Genomic DNA, 17,922 nt, shown 5'->3' on the forward strand with positions numbered 1-17,922 from the left:
ACCATTTCCTTTAGGAGCTCAGTAAACATAAACATTACATTTCAATATAAAATCTTTAGAAACGTCTTAAGAATGTGTACACAGTTGAACTTTGAATCTTTTGGTTAGTAATCACCGAGCCCATGACATTCAAAGCCATACAAATCCTTACATTATTAACAGTGATACGCTTGAATTTCTTAGAAATTCTTCGAAAATATCCTTGGTCAAAGCGTTGGAATCCAGTTAACTCGGAAAGGTGTGGGACTCAGAATACCCACTATTGCCATTGGTATTGAGAATACCAACTATTGCAACAACTTTCCACACATATTCGATCTTTCGTCCAGAAAGAGTGGCAGTCAAAAAAGGAGACAAAGAAAGAAAATGAGGCGGGAGGAGCCAGAGGTGGGTGAACAGCAAGGGAATTCTAGCTTTATTACACAAGCATGGAACCAAATTCCTTTGGAGGGGGTGGGGGTGGAATGGCTTCTTCTGACGACTTCAGACCAATGAGGGAACAAGAGAGAACATGGATCTGCCCCTACAGTCCTGGAGACATCTCAATCTGGGGTTAGGAAGAAAGGGGACCTCCCTTGCGGTCCAGGGGTCTCCTCCCTCCGCAGACCTGGTGCTGGGAGGCAGCAGAGGGGCACAGCTGCCCCGGAGTCCCAGAAGGCGGCGCCGCATCCCTGGGGCGCAGGCCAGGACCATCTTGTGCTTCTTCTCCTGTAAAGTGCACTAGAGGACGCGGTCCCGGCTGTCCCTGGTTCATCCCTCCAGGCACAACCCGTCCTGGGGCTGAGAGGTCGTGCGGCGGTGGCCCGCATCTCAAGTCCAGGCACTGGGAAGCGGCGGAGTCTCACCACGGGTTCCAGGTTCACTCCCAGGACTTGGCGCGCCTGGCGTAGCGCTTCTGGCAGGCTGCTCTCGACCCACATGTCGCCTACTACGCGAATGGTGGGGAAGGTGGTCAACGTCGGGGTGGCCGCCCTCCCACTCTCCTCCAGGGTGCGGACCCCGGAGTAGGGCCAGGAGGCCGCGGGCTTGCGGGGGCTGCTATCCTCGCGGGACGGCGGAGGCGGGGGCGGCACCTTCCTCTGGCTGACCGCCACCGTCCGGGCTCCGTGGCCCCTCTGCCTGGCAGCTGGCGGGCTCGTCTGGAGGTGGGCCTCGGGGGGCTGGTGCCGGGGGTCCAGGGCCAGGGTCAGGAGGGAGGTAGCCATAGACGTCCTTGCTGCGCAGGATGTGGGGGGAGAACTGGTGCTTGAGGCGGCAGAGGTAGCTCCAGAGCTCCGCGTCGGAGCTCCTGAACTCCGTGCTATGGGGCAGGAATAGCTTGAAAGCGTCGATCAGCGCCTTGGTGCTGTGTGCAGGCGACAGTTGGACGGTTGCCACCGCATGTACACCACCCTCTCCTCAGGTGGCTCCAGCGCGGCCCCTCCTGCAGCGCTAGAGGCTCCTCCCCCAAAGGCCGGGGCCAGGGCCGCCAGGGGCCAGCGCCTCCGCCTCTTCATGCTGCTCAGGATGTGAGGCCGCTAGGGGCCGCCGCACTTGCCAGGTTTCGCGGCCGCCTCAGGACCCTAATGAATTTCCTACCATGAAGCCAAATCAGGCGGCAGGCTGTGAGAGTTACACCGCAGTTGCTAGGAGACCAGGCGCTTTGTGAGGTCACAATGTCTGCATATCTTATCAAGGTGGGCTGCCCAAAGCTGCCTTAGGTTTGGCTGTGTTTCAGATTATGCCCTTGAGAAAGACCTGCACGTAATCTTACCTGAGAAGGCCCATAATTCTTCACGAGTTCAAGAGGGTTGTCCTAGAGGTGAATGACGGGTGCTTCAGCCTCCATTAATTCCATCTAACATGAAATGACACTTAGCGGTGGAGAGTACACACAACTTGCAATCAAACATGACTCTATGAGGGTTTTAGCTAATTAAATGCCTTGTCATGCAACACACTGAAAGCCAAATTGAAATAACTACTCTACCCTTTCAAAGAACACCGATATACTGTTCCTTGCTTAGGGTTCCATACCTGTGTTGCTACAGCTCACAGTTCAAGAGGCTGTTCTTCACAGCAGCAGCAAACAGTTGGCCTAGTTAGTATCCATGCTCACTTTCATGCAGCTTAGGGAAGACCGAGTCGTTGTGTGCTTAAGAGCAAAGCGTCAACGAATTCTGTGTGAGTGGCCAGTAGGGCATTCAGTGCCACTAAAACCTATTCACTACCTACCAATTCATGATATTTCAGGTAAGTCATACACAAGGTAGTAAGAGACCGTATGGGATTCGAAGGGTAGAAAATGTGTTACACCGTCCGTGTAAGTGCTTTTGAAAGCAACCAGCATAGTCCATCCATCATCACCACATAATTCATTCACAAAATACTACAAGGACCACCTACCACGATCAATTGAAATCCACTTCCGCATGAAAGGTTGACTCCAAACTATGTGAATCACTTAGAGTGATAAGTCACGGTAACAATTAGAAGAGAAACTTGCCAAGGTCAACGTGATACATGTGACAGGCCTCTGTCTTTATTCAACTCCTTTTCTTAAACACACAAACAAAACTTTCATCTATGCAGCTTAAGCTACTACTACCTCACGCTCATAAAGTGCTGAAAATGGAAAGCTATCCTCATATTCAGTAAGAGCAACCCCTGGATTTCCTTTTTCATTAAATGTAATTTATTTTCCAATTGGTTTCCATGCAACACCCAGTGTTCATCCCAACAGGGGCCCTCCTCAATGCCCGTCACCCACTTTCCCCTCTCCCCAACCCCACGTCAACCCTCAGTCTGTTATCAGTATTGAAGAGTCTCTTATGGTTTGCCTCCCTCCCTCTCTATAACATTTTCCCCCCATCACCTCGCCCATGGTCTTCTGCTAAGTTTCTCAGGATCCACACATGGATGAAAACATAAGGTATCTGTCTTTCTCTGCCTGACTTATTTCACGTAGCGTCATACCCCCCAGTTCCATCCACGTTGCCACAAATGGCCGGGTTTCATTCTTTCTCATGGCCAAGTAGTATTCCATTGTATATACATAAACCACAACTTCTTTATCCACTTGTCAGTTGATGGACAGCTAGGCTCTTTCCATAGTTTGGCTGTTGTTGAAAGTAGTGCTATAAACATTGGAGTACATGTGCCCCTATGTCTCAGCACTCCTGTACCCCTTGGGTAAATTCCTAGTAGTGCTATTACTGGGTCTTCTGGTTGATCTATTTTTAACGATTTGAGGAACCTCCACACTGGTTTCCAGAGCGGCTGCACCAGGTTGCATTCCCACCAACAGTGCAAGAGGGTTCCTGTTCCTCCACATCCTCACCAGCATCTATAGTCTTCTAATTTGCTCACTGTAGCCACTCTGACTGGCATGAGGTGGTATCTCAGTGCGGTTTTGATTTGGATTTCCCCGACGAGGAGTGCTGTTGAGCATCTTTTCATGTGTCTCTTGACAATCTGGATGTCTTTTTTAGAACAGTGTCTGTTCAAGTCTTCTGCCCGTTTCTTCCCTGGATTCTTTGTTTCCCGGGTGTGGAGTTGGTGAGTTCTTTTGATAGGTTTTGGATACTAGCCAATTATCCAGTATGACTTTTGCACACATCTTTTCCCATTCCGTCAGTTGCCTTTTAGTTTTGTTGATTGTTTCCTTCCCTGTGGAGGAGATTTTTATTTCGATGAGGTCCTGATGGTTCATTTTTGCTTTTAGTTCCCTTGCCTTTGGAGATGTGTCAAGTAAGAACTTGCTGACGGTGAGGTCAAAGACGATTTTTCCTGCTTTCTCCTCAAGGGTTTGATGGTTTCCTGTCTCACATTCATGCCCTTCATCCATTGTGAGTTTATTTTTGTGAGTGGTGTAAGAAAGTGGTCGAGTTTCATTCTTCTGCGTGTTGCTGTCCACTTATCTCAGCACCATTTGTTAAATGGATGCTGTCCTTTTTTCCATTGGATATTCTCTCCTGCTCTGTCAAAGATTAGTTGGCCATACGTATGTGGGTCTAATTCTGGGGTCTCTGTTCTATGCCATTAAGTCGATGTGTTTGTTTCTGTGCCAATACCATGCTGTCTTGATGGTTATAGCTTTGCGGTAGTGGCTAAAGTCTGGCATTGTGGTGCCTCTCACTTTGGTTTTCTTCTTCAGTATTACTTTGGCTATTCAGGGTCTTTTGTGTTTCCATACACATTTTGTGATTGCTTGTTCCAGCTTGGAGAAGAATGCTGGTGCAATGTGATTGGGACTGCATATAATGTGAGGACTGCGTTGGGTCGTATTGACATGTCGCCAATATTTATTCTTCCAATCCACGAGCATGGAAAGTTTTTCGCTTTCTCTGTATCTTCTTCAATGTCCTTCACAAGCTTTCTATGGTTTTCAGCATACAGATCTTTTACAAATTTGGTTAGGTTTATTCATGTATTTTATGACTCTTGGTGCATTGTCAGTGTGTTTCTTTTCTTTATTTCTCTTTCTGTTGCTTCACAATTGGTGTATAAAACACAAACAATTTTTATACATTGATTTTGTACCCTGCAACATTGCTAAATTCATGCATCAGCGCTAGAGTACTTTTGATGGAGTCTGTAGGAGTTTCCATGTATAGTGTCATGCCATCTGCAAAAAGTGGAAGTTTGACTTCATCTTTGCAAGTGATGATACCTTTAATTTCATTTACTGTCTGATTACTGATGCTAAGCCTTCCCACACTATGTTCAACAACCGGGGTGAGAGTGGACATGTCTGTCTTGTTCCTGATCTCACGGGGAATGCTCTCAGTTTTTCCCCATTGAGGACGATATTTACTGTGGGCTTCTCATAAATGGCTTTTATGATGTTTAAAGTAGATTCCTTCTATCCCAACTTTCTTGAGGGTTTGTATTAAGTATAGAAGCTGTATTTTCTCATATACTTTTTTCTGCACCTAATGACAGTGGACTATGGTTCTTATCTTTTCTTTCATTAATGTGATGTAGCACAATGATTGATTTGTGAATATGGCACTAGCCCTGCAGGCCAGGAATGAATCCAACTTGATTGTGTTGCATAATACTTTCTATATGCTTTTGAATGTGATTTGCTAGTATCTTGTTGAGAATTTTTGCACCCCTATTCATCAGGGATATTGGCCCGTAATTCTCCTTTTTTTCTGTGTCTCTGTCTGGTTTGGGAATCAAAGTAGTGCTGGCTTCATAAAATGAGTCTGGAAGTATCCTTTCATTTCCATTTTTTGGAACAGCTTGGGAAGGATAGCTATTATCTCTGCTTTAAATGTCTGCTAGAATTCGCCAGGGAAGCCACCTGGTCCAGGACTCTTATATATTGGGAGATTTTTGATAACTGATTCAATTATCTCACTAGTTATGGGTGCGTTCACATTTTCTATTTCTTGCCGTTTGAGTTTTGGAAGTGTGTGGGTATGGAGGCGTTTGTCCATTTCTTCCAGGTTGTCAGGTTTCTTGTCGTAGAAGATTTTATAGTGTTTCCTGATGATTGCTTGAATTTCTGAGGGATTCGTTGTAATAAATCCATTTTCATTTGTGATTTAACCTATTTGGGTCCCCTCTCCTTTCTTTTTGAGAAGCCAGGCTAGATGTTTATCACTTGTGTGTATTTTCTCAAAAACACGACTCTTGGTTTCATTGATGTGCTCTCCTGTTTTCTTTTAGACTCCATATTGTTTATTTCTGCTCTGATCTTTATTATTCCTCTTCTTCTGCTCGGTTTGGGGTGTCTTTGCTGTTCTGCTTGTGGTTCCATTAGGTGTGCTGTTAGATTTTGTATTGGGCACTTTTCTTGTTTTTGATAAAGGCCTGGATAGCAATGTTTCTTGTTGTTTTTGTTGGTGTTTTATTTTGTTTAGTTTTGTTTGTTGTTCCCTGTCAGGACTGCCCTTGCTGCATCCCGAAGAGTTTGCATTGTTGTATTTCATTTTCATTTGTTTCCTTATATCTTTTAATTTCTTCTCAAATTGCCTGGTTGACCCATTTTTTCGTTAGTGGGATGTTTTTTAATCTCCATGCTTTTGGAGATTTGCCATCTTTATTTCGGTGATTTATTAATGTCCCTGCAATTACCACATTCTTATCAACAAGGTTCTGTCTGTTTTTAATTAATTGTTTTATATATTTGTGTGTCTCCGAATTTGGTGTGTAGACATTTAAATGTTCAGCTCTTCCTGATGGAGAGACCCTGAAATTAATATAGAAAGCCCTTCATCATCTCTTGGTACAGCCTTTAATTTAAACTCTACTTTGTATGGGGCGCCTGGGTGGCGCAGTCGGTTAAGCGTCCGACTTCAGCCAGGTCACGATCTCGCGGTCCGTGAGTTCGAGCCCCGCGTCGGGCTCTGGGCTGATGGCTCAGAGCCTGGAGCCTGTTTCCGATTCTGTGTCTCCCTCTCTCTCTGCCCCTCCCCCGTTCATGCTCTGTCTCTCTCTGTCCCAAAAATAAATAAAAAATGTTAATAAAATAAAAAAAAAAAAAAAAAAAAAAAAATAAACTCTACTTTGTATGATATAAGTTGGCGACTCCAGGTTTCTTTTGACCTCCAGTAGCATGATAGATAGTTCTCCATCCCCTCCCTTTCAATCTGAAGGTGTCCTCATGTCTAAAATCAGTCTCATGTAGACAGCAAAGAGATGGGTCTTGTTTTGTCTTTTTGTTTTTGTTTTTTCTATCCATTCTGATATGCTATGTTTTTTGGTGAGGGCATTTAGTCCATTGAAATTCAGTGTTATTATGGAAAGATATGCGTTTAGAGTCAGTGTGCTGTCTGTAGGTTTCATGCTTACAGTGGTGCACCAGTTTCCTTTCCCATCAACAGTGAGAGAGGGTTACTCTTTCTCCATATCCTCACCAGCATCTGTGGTTTCCTGAGTTGCTCATATTGGCCACACTAACTAGTGTGAGGTGGTATCTCAGTGTGGCTTGGATTTGTATTTTCCTGATGATAAGTGATGTTGAGCATCTTTCCATATGTCTGTGGGCCATCTAGATGTCTCCTTTGGAAAAGTGTCTATTCATGTCTTCTGCCCATTTTTTCACTGTATTACATTTTCCAGGTGTGACTTGGGTAAGTTCTTGATACATTTTGTACACTAACCCTTTACCAATATGTCATTCGCAAATATCTTCACTCGTTCCATCAGTTGCCTTTTAATTTGGCTGATTGTTTCCTTTGCAGTGCAGAAGATTTTTATGTAGACCAGGTCCTGAAAATTCATTTTTGCTTTTCATTCCCTTGGCTTTTGAGACATGTCAAGGAAGAAATTGTTGCAGTTGAGGTCAAAGGGTTTTTTTTCCTCTTTTCTTTTCTAGTGTTTTGAAGGTTTCCTGTCTCACATTTAAGTCTTTCATCCATTTTGCATTTATTTTTGTGCACGTTGTAAGAAAGTCATCATCTAGGGGCGCCTGGGTGGCGCAGTCGGTTAAGCGTCCGACTTCAGCCAGGTCACGATCTCGCGGTCCGTGAGTTCGAGCCCCGCGTCAGGCTCTGGGCTGATGGCTCGGAGCCTGGAGCCTGTTTCCGATTCTGTGTCTCCCTCTCTCTCTGCCCCTCCCCCGTTCATGCTGTCTCTCTCTGTCCCAAAAATAAATTAAAAATGTTGAAAAAAAAATTAAAAAAAAATAAGAAAGTCATCTAGTTGATTCTTCATCATGTTGCTGTTCAGTTCTCCCAGCACCATTTGTAAAGAGACTGTCTTCTATCCATTGGATTCTCTTTCCAGCTTTGTCAAAGATTAGTTCACCATACATTTGTGGGGCCCCTTCTGGGTTCTCTATTCTGTTTCATTGGTTAATGTGCCTGCTTTTGTGCCAATGTCATACTATCTTGATGATTACAGCTTCGTAGGAGAGGCTAGAGTCTGGCCTGCCTCCCACTTTGGCTTTCTTTTTTCAACATAAGTTTGAGTACTCAGGTTCTTTGGTTGTTCCGTGAAAACTTTCAGATTGCTTGCTCTAGTCTGGAGAAGAATGTTGGTACAATTTTGATTGGTATTGCATTAAATGTGTAGATTGCTTTGGGTAGTATTGACATTTTAACACTATTCATTCTTCCACTCTATAGGCATGGATTGCTTTTTTTCCCCTGATTTTGTTGTGTCTTCATCATTTTCCTTCATACATTTTCTATACTTTTCACCGTACAGATCTTTTACATCTTTGGTTAGGTTTCTTGCTAGGTATTTTAGGGTTCTTGGTGAAATTGTAACTGGCATTAATTTCTTGACTTCTCTTTCTGTTGCTTCCTTATTGGTGTATAGAAATGCAACCAGTTTCTTTACACTGATTTTGTATCCTCTGACTTTGGTCAATTCATGTATCAGATCTAGCAGCGTTTTCATGCAGTCTTTTGGGTTTTCCGCGTTCAGTCTCATGTCATCTTTGAAAGGCCAAAGTTTGACTTTCAGTGATATATGTTCAGTTAAGTGTAGATAAAAAGAATTTACTCTTTGGGCTCTATGTTTACTTCATAATTGCACAATAAGTGAGAAATAAGCAAGAACTGTGCATGTAATCCCACATTAGAATTGGTAACTGGAATCTAACTCTTTAAAATATATTGGATTCCTCATGATATGGATAGGAGCATGAAACATCTAACTTCACCCAGTGCACACCTGTGTATTTGTAAACACATATGCTAATCAGTAAAATTGTAATACTAGTGAGGTGTACCAAATTTTACACGTTCATGGTACAGATAATATTGTTTTACCGTCTTTATGGTAGCATCCTAAATAAGACATTTGGAATCAAGGAGAGAATGCAGAACCTACAGGGTACATTCTCTATGCTCTATTCTGGCTTTCAAATAAATGAACAAATGGAATTAAAAAAAATAGATTGCACTGGTAATCATGTTTATCGCAATTGTGCAATAACTTTTTATGGACTCTAGCCATAATAAGAGTGCACGTGAATAGGGTTTGGAAATAACACCTATTTATAACTTTGTTTGACATGACAAACTCACTAGCAACATATACTTTCAAAAATTTTTTTAATTTTTAGTATTCATTTTTTCAGATATTCTATAAGGCCCAATAGCGTATTACTCCACATGTAGAAGAGCAAAGGTAGAAATGGTGAACATCGCATGTGTTACAATGGCTATCACATAATATTATTTGATATCCTAGAATTTTTAAAAACTATACAGCTGCACGGCTCATGCTAGGTATTTAAACCTTGACATATTTTAGCTTTCTGCTTTTCATTATTTAATAGTTTTTTAGAATTAGCTATTGCTACGATCGCATAACTATTAACTTCAGTGATAGACATCCAAGTTTCCAGCTTATCTGTTTTTGTATCAGTGATTAAATCAATCCCTATGTCATTGCCTTTTTAATTAACCATGGCTATGTTTTAGTTCTTTTATCACTGCTATACTAAATTCTCTGTTGTCTTCTATGCCTTTTTTCAAGCCCAGTGATTAATCTTATACAATTATTCTAAATTTTTGCTGTTATACTGCTTTTATCTATTTGGGTCAATTCTTTAACGGTCACTTCTCCTGGAATTTCTTCTGAGGGGAATTCTTCCGTTTCATCATTGTGGATAGTTTTCTATTCCTTATGTGTTTTAACGTTTTTGTTGTCGTTGTTGTTGTTGTTGTTGTTGTTGTTGTGTTTTGTTTTGTTTTGTTTTATGTGCTCTGCACCTGAGAGCACTGCTACATTAATGTGGGCTCATCCCCTCTCCATGGCCTGGCCCTTCTGGCGGTGTGTTTTGGAAAGTGTTACTTGCTTTGTGTTGCTATGACTTTCCTTGTTTGATTTCTCATCTCAGAGTGATTTTTGAAAATCCCACGAGGTGTGCTTTGATTTGCTCCTTGAAGTACCGAATGAAGTCATTGGAGGTTTGCACTATCTTGACAGGGGTTAAAACACCTTAAGTTGCCATGGATGGATGTTCTCGCCCTTCCCAACAATGGGGGTTTCTCCTGGTAGTGAGATCCTGGAGATGTGATGGCGCCAAAGCCCCGGCTCCACACAGACGGCTCCTCCGAAAGGCGCTGGGCAGCTGCACTTATGAAAGCCGCTCATTTTCTGATTTCCCAGAGGTTACCTTGGACAAAATTGTGGATTTTTTAAATTACCTGGTCCCATCAATTTCTTCTACCAGCCAGATCTTAGATTGTAGGCAAATGCAGAGTTTGCTTTTCCAATTTGTAAAGGGGAAGTATACCGCCTATGTTCAGTATAGTTGTGAGGTTATTGGTAATGCTGTAAAACGTGTGGAAAGAATCCTGGCACATTACACTCAATAAACACTGTATTTTGTTTTGATTTCCTCATAGTTGTCACGACATCCATGCAAACTGTATCTCCAGGGTGGGGTCTTTTGTAGGTCAAAATGTAAGCTACACCATAGAAGCTATCAACGAGGCAAACTGTTTTTCCTATTCTCGAGGAGGTGACCCTTCCCTTTTTTGTATATGAATACTAAATTTGGTGGTAGAGATTATTAAAGACTTGAATGTATATTGCAGTCCAGCACACCGGGAGATACTTAAAAGTCCCCTATTTCAGGCACTGTGGATATACATATTGACCACCTTAGGTGTCAGGTGCTATTAGGTTCAAGTACACAGTGATAATCAAACATGCACGCTCCATATATTCAGGATGTTTCAAACCTCAGCTACAAAAGGTACATGTGTAATCACAACTTGTGGCAAATGCTGTTAAATAAAAGACTAAATGTTATGAGAAGGAATGACAGGGCGGACAAAATCTCGATTAGAGGATTGGCCAACAAAGGTTTCTTGGGGAGAAAAGTCCTTTATTCAAACTTGGACCTGTAGCAAGAACTGTAAGGAATCTAGCGAACCAAAATGCATCCTAAGCGGAACCTACGTGGGTCTAATTTGAGAAACCAGGAGAAGAGACGGTCCCAATCACCTAATGAAAGGAGAATGAGGAAAGATGGCATTAGAGGGGTGATGAGGCAGGACTGCCAACGTCTGGTGGTCACGTTACAGATTCTATGTGTCATTTTGAGTACAGTGGAGATTAGAGGGTTGTTTTAAGCAGAGGAATGAACTGCTCAGATTCAGGATTTTTGGATTGCATTCCTGATGCAGTGAAAAGAATGAACTGGGATTTTGGTGGGAAGGGAAAGGCAGCATGAGGCTAAGAACGAAAACCGAGAGTAGGCAGAAGGTGGTGAGAAACTAGCTGGCTTGGCATACGTTGGAGGTGGAGTTGAGAACCTCTTCTGCTGAATGGATCACAGGAAAGACGTTGAGGAGGGGACGACTGACAAGGAGTCTCTTTCCCACTTGAGCAACTGAAGACAATGTTCCATTAACAGAGAAACACAAGAGGGGTCTTAAGTTGGTCATGGATTTCAATTGTTTATTGATTGGGTATTAATTCACACACTTACAGAAGTTTGCTTAGAATTATAACTTTCCGTTGTTTTGTTTCTACCAAATTGCTTTGTTATCACCATCTAGAGGTTCTAACTGATGGTCTCCAATTCTTCGCTGTCAACAAGACCTCCTGACATAAGATGATGGAATTGATGGGTTATGTAGGTACCTCATCTTCTACCCAGTCTTTGTCGTCGTCAAAAATACTTAATGGCCACTGTTGTAGAAGAATCTCAAACTCCAACATGGTTGTTATCACTGTTCTTGGAATGCCTGCCCCTCCTTTTTTCCCCCACACATTTGTTTTTGTTTCCTTTGTCCTTCTCCTTTCTGCCTGCCAGCTAGAAATTTGGTCATCCTTTAAGATTCTTTGTGCTATGCCTCTGAGATGCCATTACTGATCAACTCAGCTCAGTGGACTTCTCCTGATACATGAAACTTGACCTTGAAGTCTTACTGTGCTTTGTATGGTGTTTGGGTTTTTCCTACCCTCAAATATTATAAGTTTCTTGAAGGCAAGGATGAGGTCTTCCATGCTTTTAGAAACTTTTATAAACACTCAAACATGGTCAAAGTTTAGAAATCTTTCTTGGTGAAGTGGTTGAGTCAACGTCAAATCAGGTGGGAGGGGAGTCTGCTGAAGGAATTTTTGGATTCAAGTGCAACCTGAAACAGCGTTTACATCACAATCCAGAGGCAATTACCTAACTTCACAAAAATAATAAGTTACTGCACATATCTTCACGTTTCACAAAAGAGTTATAGCATGACCTCCGTTTTCTCCTACCTCTCAGTGCATATTGGAGACTGAACTTGAAGAACGTGTTTTCAGAGTTTTGTGATACCTCAATGTTAACTGTTGCAGTACTTTCTAGAGTCACATTGTTCGTTTTTGGCTTTCATTCTCTTACATATATTCATCAAGACAGATTCTGGGCATGAATCCAAAAAGCAATTTCAGGAAACTAGAAAATTAAAGAGCACCAACTAAATTTTCTATTGTAACAGGTACTACTAAGGAGATCTCACTTAATTCTGTCTTTATCTGGACCATGGAAAATTAACTCTTGCCTTTTCCAGTCTCAGTATTTATGGAGCTGGGATACCAAAGTAGGATATGTCTAGATATTTGAGACCCTAAGCTCTCACTCAAGTGTGCCATATCATGGAACACATATATTTAAAAAATGTCTAAAGATGTTTCCTTTGAGAATTTGGGGATAGTTGAACATATTATGGAAGCCATGCAGAGTCTCTAAAAGCCTATAGGTAGTCTTATTGTGTAGGAGCTTTATGAAAAAAGAAGAAAAGAAGAAAAAGATGAAGAAGAAGAAGAAGAAGAAGAAGAAGAAGAAGAAGAAGAAGAAGAAGAAGAAGAAGAAGAAGAAGGAGGAGGAGGAGGAGGAGGAGGAGGAGGAGGAGGAGGAGGAGGAGGGGAAGGAGGGGGAGGAGGGGGGAGGAGGAGGAGGGGGGGAGGGGCAGGAGGAAGAGGAGGAGGAGGAAAGTGATCTCATTATGGCCACAAAATAATTTTTACATTACATTTTATTGTCCAGAAAGAGGAACCCATTGACAATTCCTTAAACTGGATTCATCTCCTCCTTTTGTCTGGTGATTTCAACATCTACCCTAGTGGTTCTTAACCCAAGCTCAAATTAGAATGATCTGTGGAACTGACATCAAGACACCAGGGTGATTCTGATGTACAGCCAGGGTTTAATGCTAAGGCACCTAACTAAACATTAACACGCTGTAGTAGATACGCTTCATGCTGTGCACAGTAAAAGGGAAATGTTCATAGCAGCCTTCCGTATAATAAGTACAGTATGGAAACATACATTCCAAACGTGAATCAACAGTGGAATGGATAAGCAAATTGTTAAATAATCATGTAAGGGAATACAATGTGGAAGTACCAATCCCTGAGTTACACCTATGCAAAACAACATCGATGAGCCTTATAATGTTGAACGGAAGAAGCCAGATCTAAAGAAATGCATATTATTCCATTATATTTTTATAAAATTCAAACATGGACTAATTTAATCTCTGTTGCTCAAAGTCAGGATATTGATAATGTTGGGGAAGTGAGATGGAGCAGGAATGGGGAGTGATCGCAGGGAAAGAATTCATGGTGCTGATAATGTTCTCCTTCTGGAGTTTCATGGAAGTTAGAGGCCTAAGGCTGTACAATATAAAATTCTGTATTTCCTTTACATTTTCAGTATGTCCTCAAACCTATATGCTGAACCATTTGCAGAAGTTCATCTGTATTGAAAACAATAGAATCCTTTGATATAAGCTCTTTGGCCAAAAAAATAGTAACAGAATTTGACAGTGGGATGGATCATTATGCGACATGATTTGCTACTAGTTCTTGTTTTGTTTGTTTCTCTGTCTGTCTGTCTGTCTGTTTGTTTGTTTGCTTGCTTGCTTGTTCGCGTTTAATATGATGTGGTCCTGGAGCAGACCCACTGAAGGTGATATTTTGGAAGTTAATATATTAATTAGCGTAAGTGGGTTGATGAATCTGTTACTAAAGTCTTTACTAAAGCCAATAGCATATGGTGTAAAGCCAATTATATGATTTTCAAACAAATGTAATATCTTATAAACTCACAGTTTTCTTGGACTCCTGTGTGGCTCAATTGGTCAAGCATCTGACTTCAGGTCAGGTCATGATCTCACAGTCTGTCAGTTTGAGCCCGGAATCAGATTTAGATTTTGGATTCTCCCCCCCCTCTCTCTCTCTCTCTCTCTCTCTCTCTCTCTCTCTCTCTCCCGGCTTTTACTCTTTCTCTCTCTCTTAAAAATTGATCAACATTAAAAAAATTAAAACAATAAAAAATAAAAGAAATAATGTTTATTTTGAGACAGAGCACAAACAGAGAACGGGCAAAAAGAGAGGACAGATGATACAAAGTGAGTTTTATGCTGATAGCACTGAGTCTGCTGTGGTGCTTGTATTCACAAATTGTGAGATCATGACCGAGCAGAAGTTGGACACTCAGCTGACTCAGCTACCGAGGTATCCCTAGACTCCCATTGTAATCTAGACCTTAGCAACGTTAATACTGGACTATTTGAAACTATCCTTGATATGTTGAATGTACCTAATAAATTTATGAATTGAAACACTTTATTTATTTTTTTTTTTAATTTTTTTTTTTCAACGTTTTTTTTTTTTTAATTTATTTTTGGGACAGAGAGAGACATAGCATGAATGGGGGAGGGGCAGAGAGAGAGGGAGACACAGAATCGGAAACAGGCTCCAGGCTCTGAGCCATCAGCCCAGAGCCTGACGCGGGGCTCGAACTCACGGACCGCGAGATCGTGACCTGGCTGAAGTCGGATGCTTAACCGACTGCGCCACCCAGGCGCCCCAACACTTTATTTATTTAAATGATACTAGACTGAATCGTTTATTTGAAACGTTATTTTATGATTATGGTAGTCTTAAAGTTTATTGCAGAAAAGTTAAAAAATTAAAAAGAAAAAAGAAAGAAAAATGGTCATAAGTCAAACACCTGGAGATAAGCATATCTAAACACCTTTTTTATGTTTATGTATTTTTGGAAGAGAGAGAGAATGAAAGAGAGATAAGCAAGAGTGAACAATGGGAGGAGACAGAGAGATAGAATCATAAGTAGGCTCCACGCTGTCAGTGCAGAGCCTAATATGCAGCTGGGTCCCCCACACTGTGGAATCATAACTGAGCTGGAATCTAGAGCCAGATGCTTAACCGACTGAGCCATTCAGGCGCCCCTGGAGGTAAGCATCTTTAACACTGTGGTATAATCGCCAGGGAAGAGGTATATGTACATGCATTAACCAAAATTAGCTATGTAGCTGTGAATCCCATTTTTGGTCATCTAGTCATACGAGCATTTTTCTAGGTCATAAATGTTCTGCAGGGCTATGAATTTTAAAGGCCACATACCATGCCGTAACCTATATAAACACTGCTATTGATCATTTAGGGTGTTCCATTTTCTTGCTTCAATTAGTTGCTACAAGTAGAATTACCTTTCATGGTCTAGACACAGTTTAGTAAATGTCAATTAAAAAATAAAAAGAACTGCAGCGGTTAATGTGAGGCGGAGGAACAGGTATGACCAGATTTGGCTTCACCTTGTCTATTGCTGGCAGTCTTTACATCCTTCTCTCCCTCATCCTCTTTTTCTCCTCCTTGACCCACAACCTCCACCTCTTTATTCCTCCTTCTTCTCATCCTCGTTTCTCTGTCTATACTGGCCTCCTTGCTTCCCATCAGTACACACGTTCACACTCCTGCCTTGGGGAATTCATGGGTCCTTCTGCCTAGATCACCCTCCTGTCAGCAGGTAGTTCTCTCATTTCCTTGAGGTATTTATTCAACTGACACCTTCTTCAGCAGGACCCTCTGTGTCTAGAATTTCACCCTGTCTAGTATTTCACACCCCTTCCCCCAATTCTTATATCCTCTCCAAGATGTATTTCCTTTTTTCCCCATTCATTATTCTCTACCATAGTTTCTATTTCCATTATCTTTGTCAGTCTCCCCCACTGGACTATTAAGCACCAAGATCACAGTAATCCTTCCTCCCTGTGTTCAGTAGTGGATCCTGCAGGTGTAGACTGTGTTGTCTCACTCTAAATGCTCCAAAAGTTTTTATTGAATTATTCAATGAATCAACATCACTCCTTCTTACTTATGAAAGTTTTATAATTTTGTACTTCACACTTACATCTATGATCCATTTGAGTGAATTTTTGTATAAGTTATGAATTTAGGTCAGGGTTTCTCTTAATTAATTAATCAATGAACCAATTAATTAAACAATTAATTACTTAGTTCATTGATTACTATCGCATACGAACACTTAATTGTTCCAGTAACACTTGATGAAAGACTATATCCCTTTTTCTGTTAGGTTGGCTACATGTCATTATGAGAAGTTGGGTGAGGATGCTTGTGTATGGGGTCAGTTTCTGGATTCTCTGTTCTATCACTTGACCTGTGTCTCCATCCTTCTTCAATATCACACTGCCTTGATTATGGGAGGATTATACTGAGTGTTAAAATTGTGCAACATGAGTTCTCTGACTTGGTTATTTTTCAGAGCTGTTTGGCTGTTCTCGTTCCTTTGTCTTTTCACACACATGTTAGAATCAGCTTGCTGATATCCACAAAAAATCCTGGGGTTTCGACTGGGATTATGTTGAATCTCTACATCAAGTTGATAATTGACATCTTACTAGCGAGGCTTCCAAAGGTAGATATGGCATATCTCTCCATTTATTTATATCTTCCTTGATTGATCCAATCAGCCTTCTGTGGCTTTTAGCATACAGATCCTGTGCATGGCTGTTAGATTTAAATGTAAGTATTTCAATGTTTGGTGTGATATTAAATGGTTCTTTAACAGCATTTCATATTCTAATCTTTCATTGCTTTTGTGTAAAAATAAAACTGAGTTGTATATATTGACCGTGTATTCTGGGGCTTATTTAATTATGTTTGAGTTCTAGAAAACTGATGTATACCCCTTAGAATTTGTTTCATACTGATAACCCCATGAATTAAGAGTTGCGGCAGTTTTCAGGGCACCTTGAAGGCTCCATCAGTTGACTACCAGACTGCTGGGTTCAGCAGCTCAGGTCATGGTCCCATGGTCAGGGGATTGAGCCCCGTGTGGGGCTCTGTGCTAAGCATGGAGCCTGCTTAAGTTTTTCTCTCTGTCTTTCTCTCTGTCTCTTTCTCTCCCCGTCTCTGCTCATTCTCTCTTTCCAAAATACAAATCGAAAAATAAATAAATAAAACAATCGAGATAGTTTCTATTTTTACTTTTTCCAATTCGAAGGCCTTTACTATGCCTTTTTCTGTACATGCCACGCTTGTAATCAGGGGAGGTACTGGTGTTTATGTCGACTTGTACACAGAACTGACAGAATCCTTTCTTTTATTGTCTCCTTCCTTGGATTTCTCCCACACTTTCCCCAATCAAAATAGGATTCAGAGGGACCCTATTCTAGTTTCGGTTCAAGATGGCTGTGTAGGAAGGCCTTGAACTCAACTCCTCCAAGGTGAAAGAAGATTTCAATTACCTCCATATTGACCTTAAACTTTCCAACTTATTAACCTTTTCTTTCCAGCTTCTCTCCTTCTTTATGATTATTTATTTTTGAGACAGAGGGAGACAGAGCTCACGTGGGGGATGGGCAGGGATAGCAGGGGACATAGAATCAGAAACAGGCTCCAGGCTCTGAGCTGTCAGCACAGAGCCCAATGTGGGGCATGAACCCATGAACCATTAGATCATGACCTGAACTGAAGTAGGATGCTTAGTCAACCTAGCCACCCAGGCACCCCCTCCCCACCCTCATCTTATCTCTTAATTCAGGATCCTGAAAGCAAAGTATCACCTGATGGGAACTGAATCTACTCCTCTAGCAATAAGGACTGCCTGAGCCAATAAGACTCCACCGTCAAGCCCAAGACAATGACCAACCTGACCTTAGTGACCACCTGTGTATGCCTACCTCTTTTTGTCCCACATTTTCCTTA

The 17,922-nt window shown here is 41.7% G+C and overlaps 1 protein-coding gene across 1 annotated transcript; it reads right to left on the reverse strand.

The window, feature by feature from the left end:
- Positions 1-387: 387 nt before the first annotated feature.
- On the reverse strand, positions 388-11,622 carry LOC131503447 (coiled-coil domain-containing protein 71L-like). The gene is given in 4 exon segments (XM_058714918.1): positions 388-1,142; positions 1,144-1,368; positions 1,371-1,517; positions 11,545-11,622. Coding segments are annotated over 4 exon segments (1,050 nt in total). The 3' UTR covers positions 388-542.
- Between the last annotated feature and the right edge of the window lie 6,300 nt (positions 11,623-17,922).

The sequence above is a fragment of the Neofelis nebulosa genome, chromosome Y (assembly GCF_028018385.1).
Source record: "Neofelis nebulosa isolate mNeoNeb1 chromosome Y, mNeoNeb1.pri, whole genome shotgun sequence".
Lineage (NCBI taxonomy): Eukaryota > Metazoa > Chordata > Mammalia > Carnivora > Felidae > Neofelis > Neofelis nebulosa.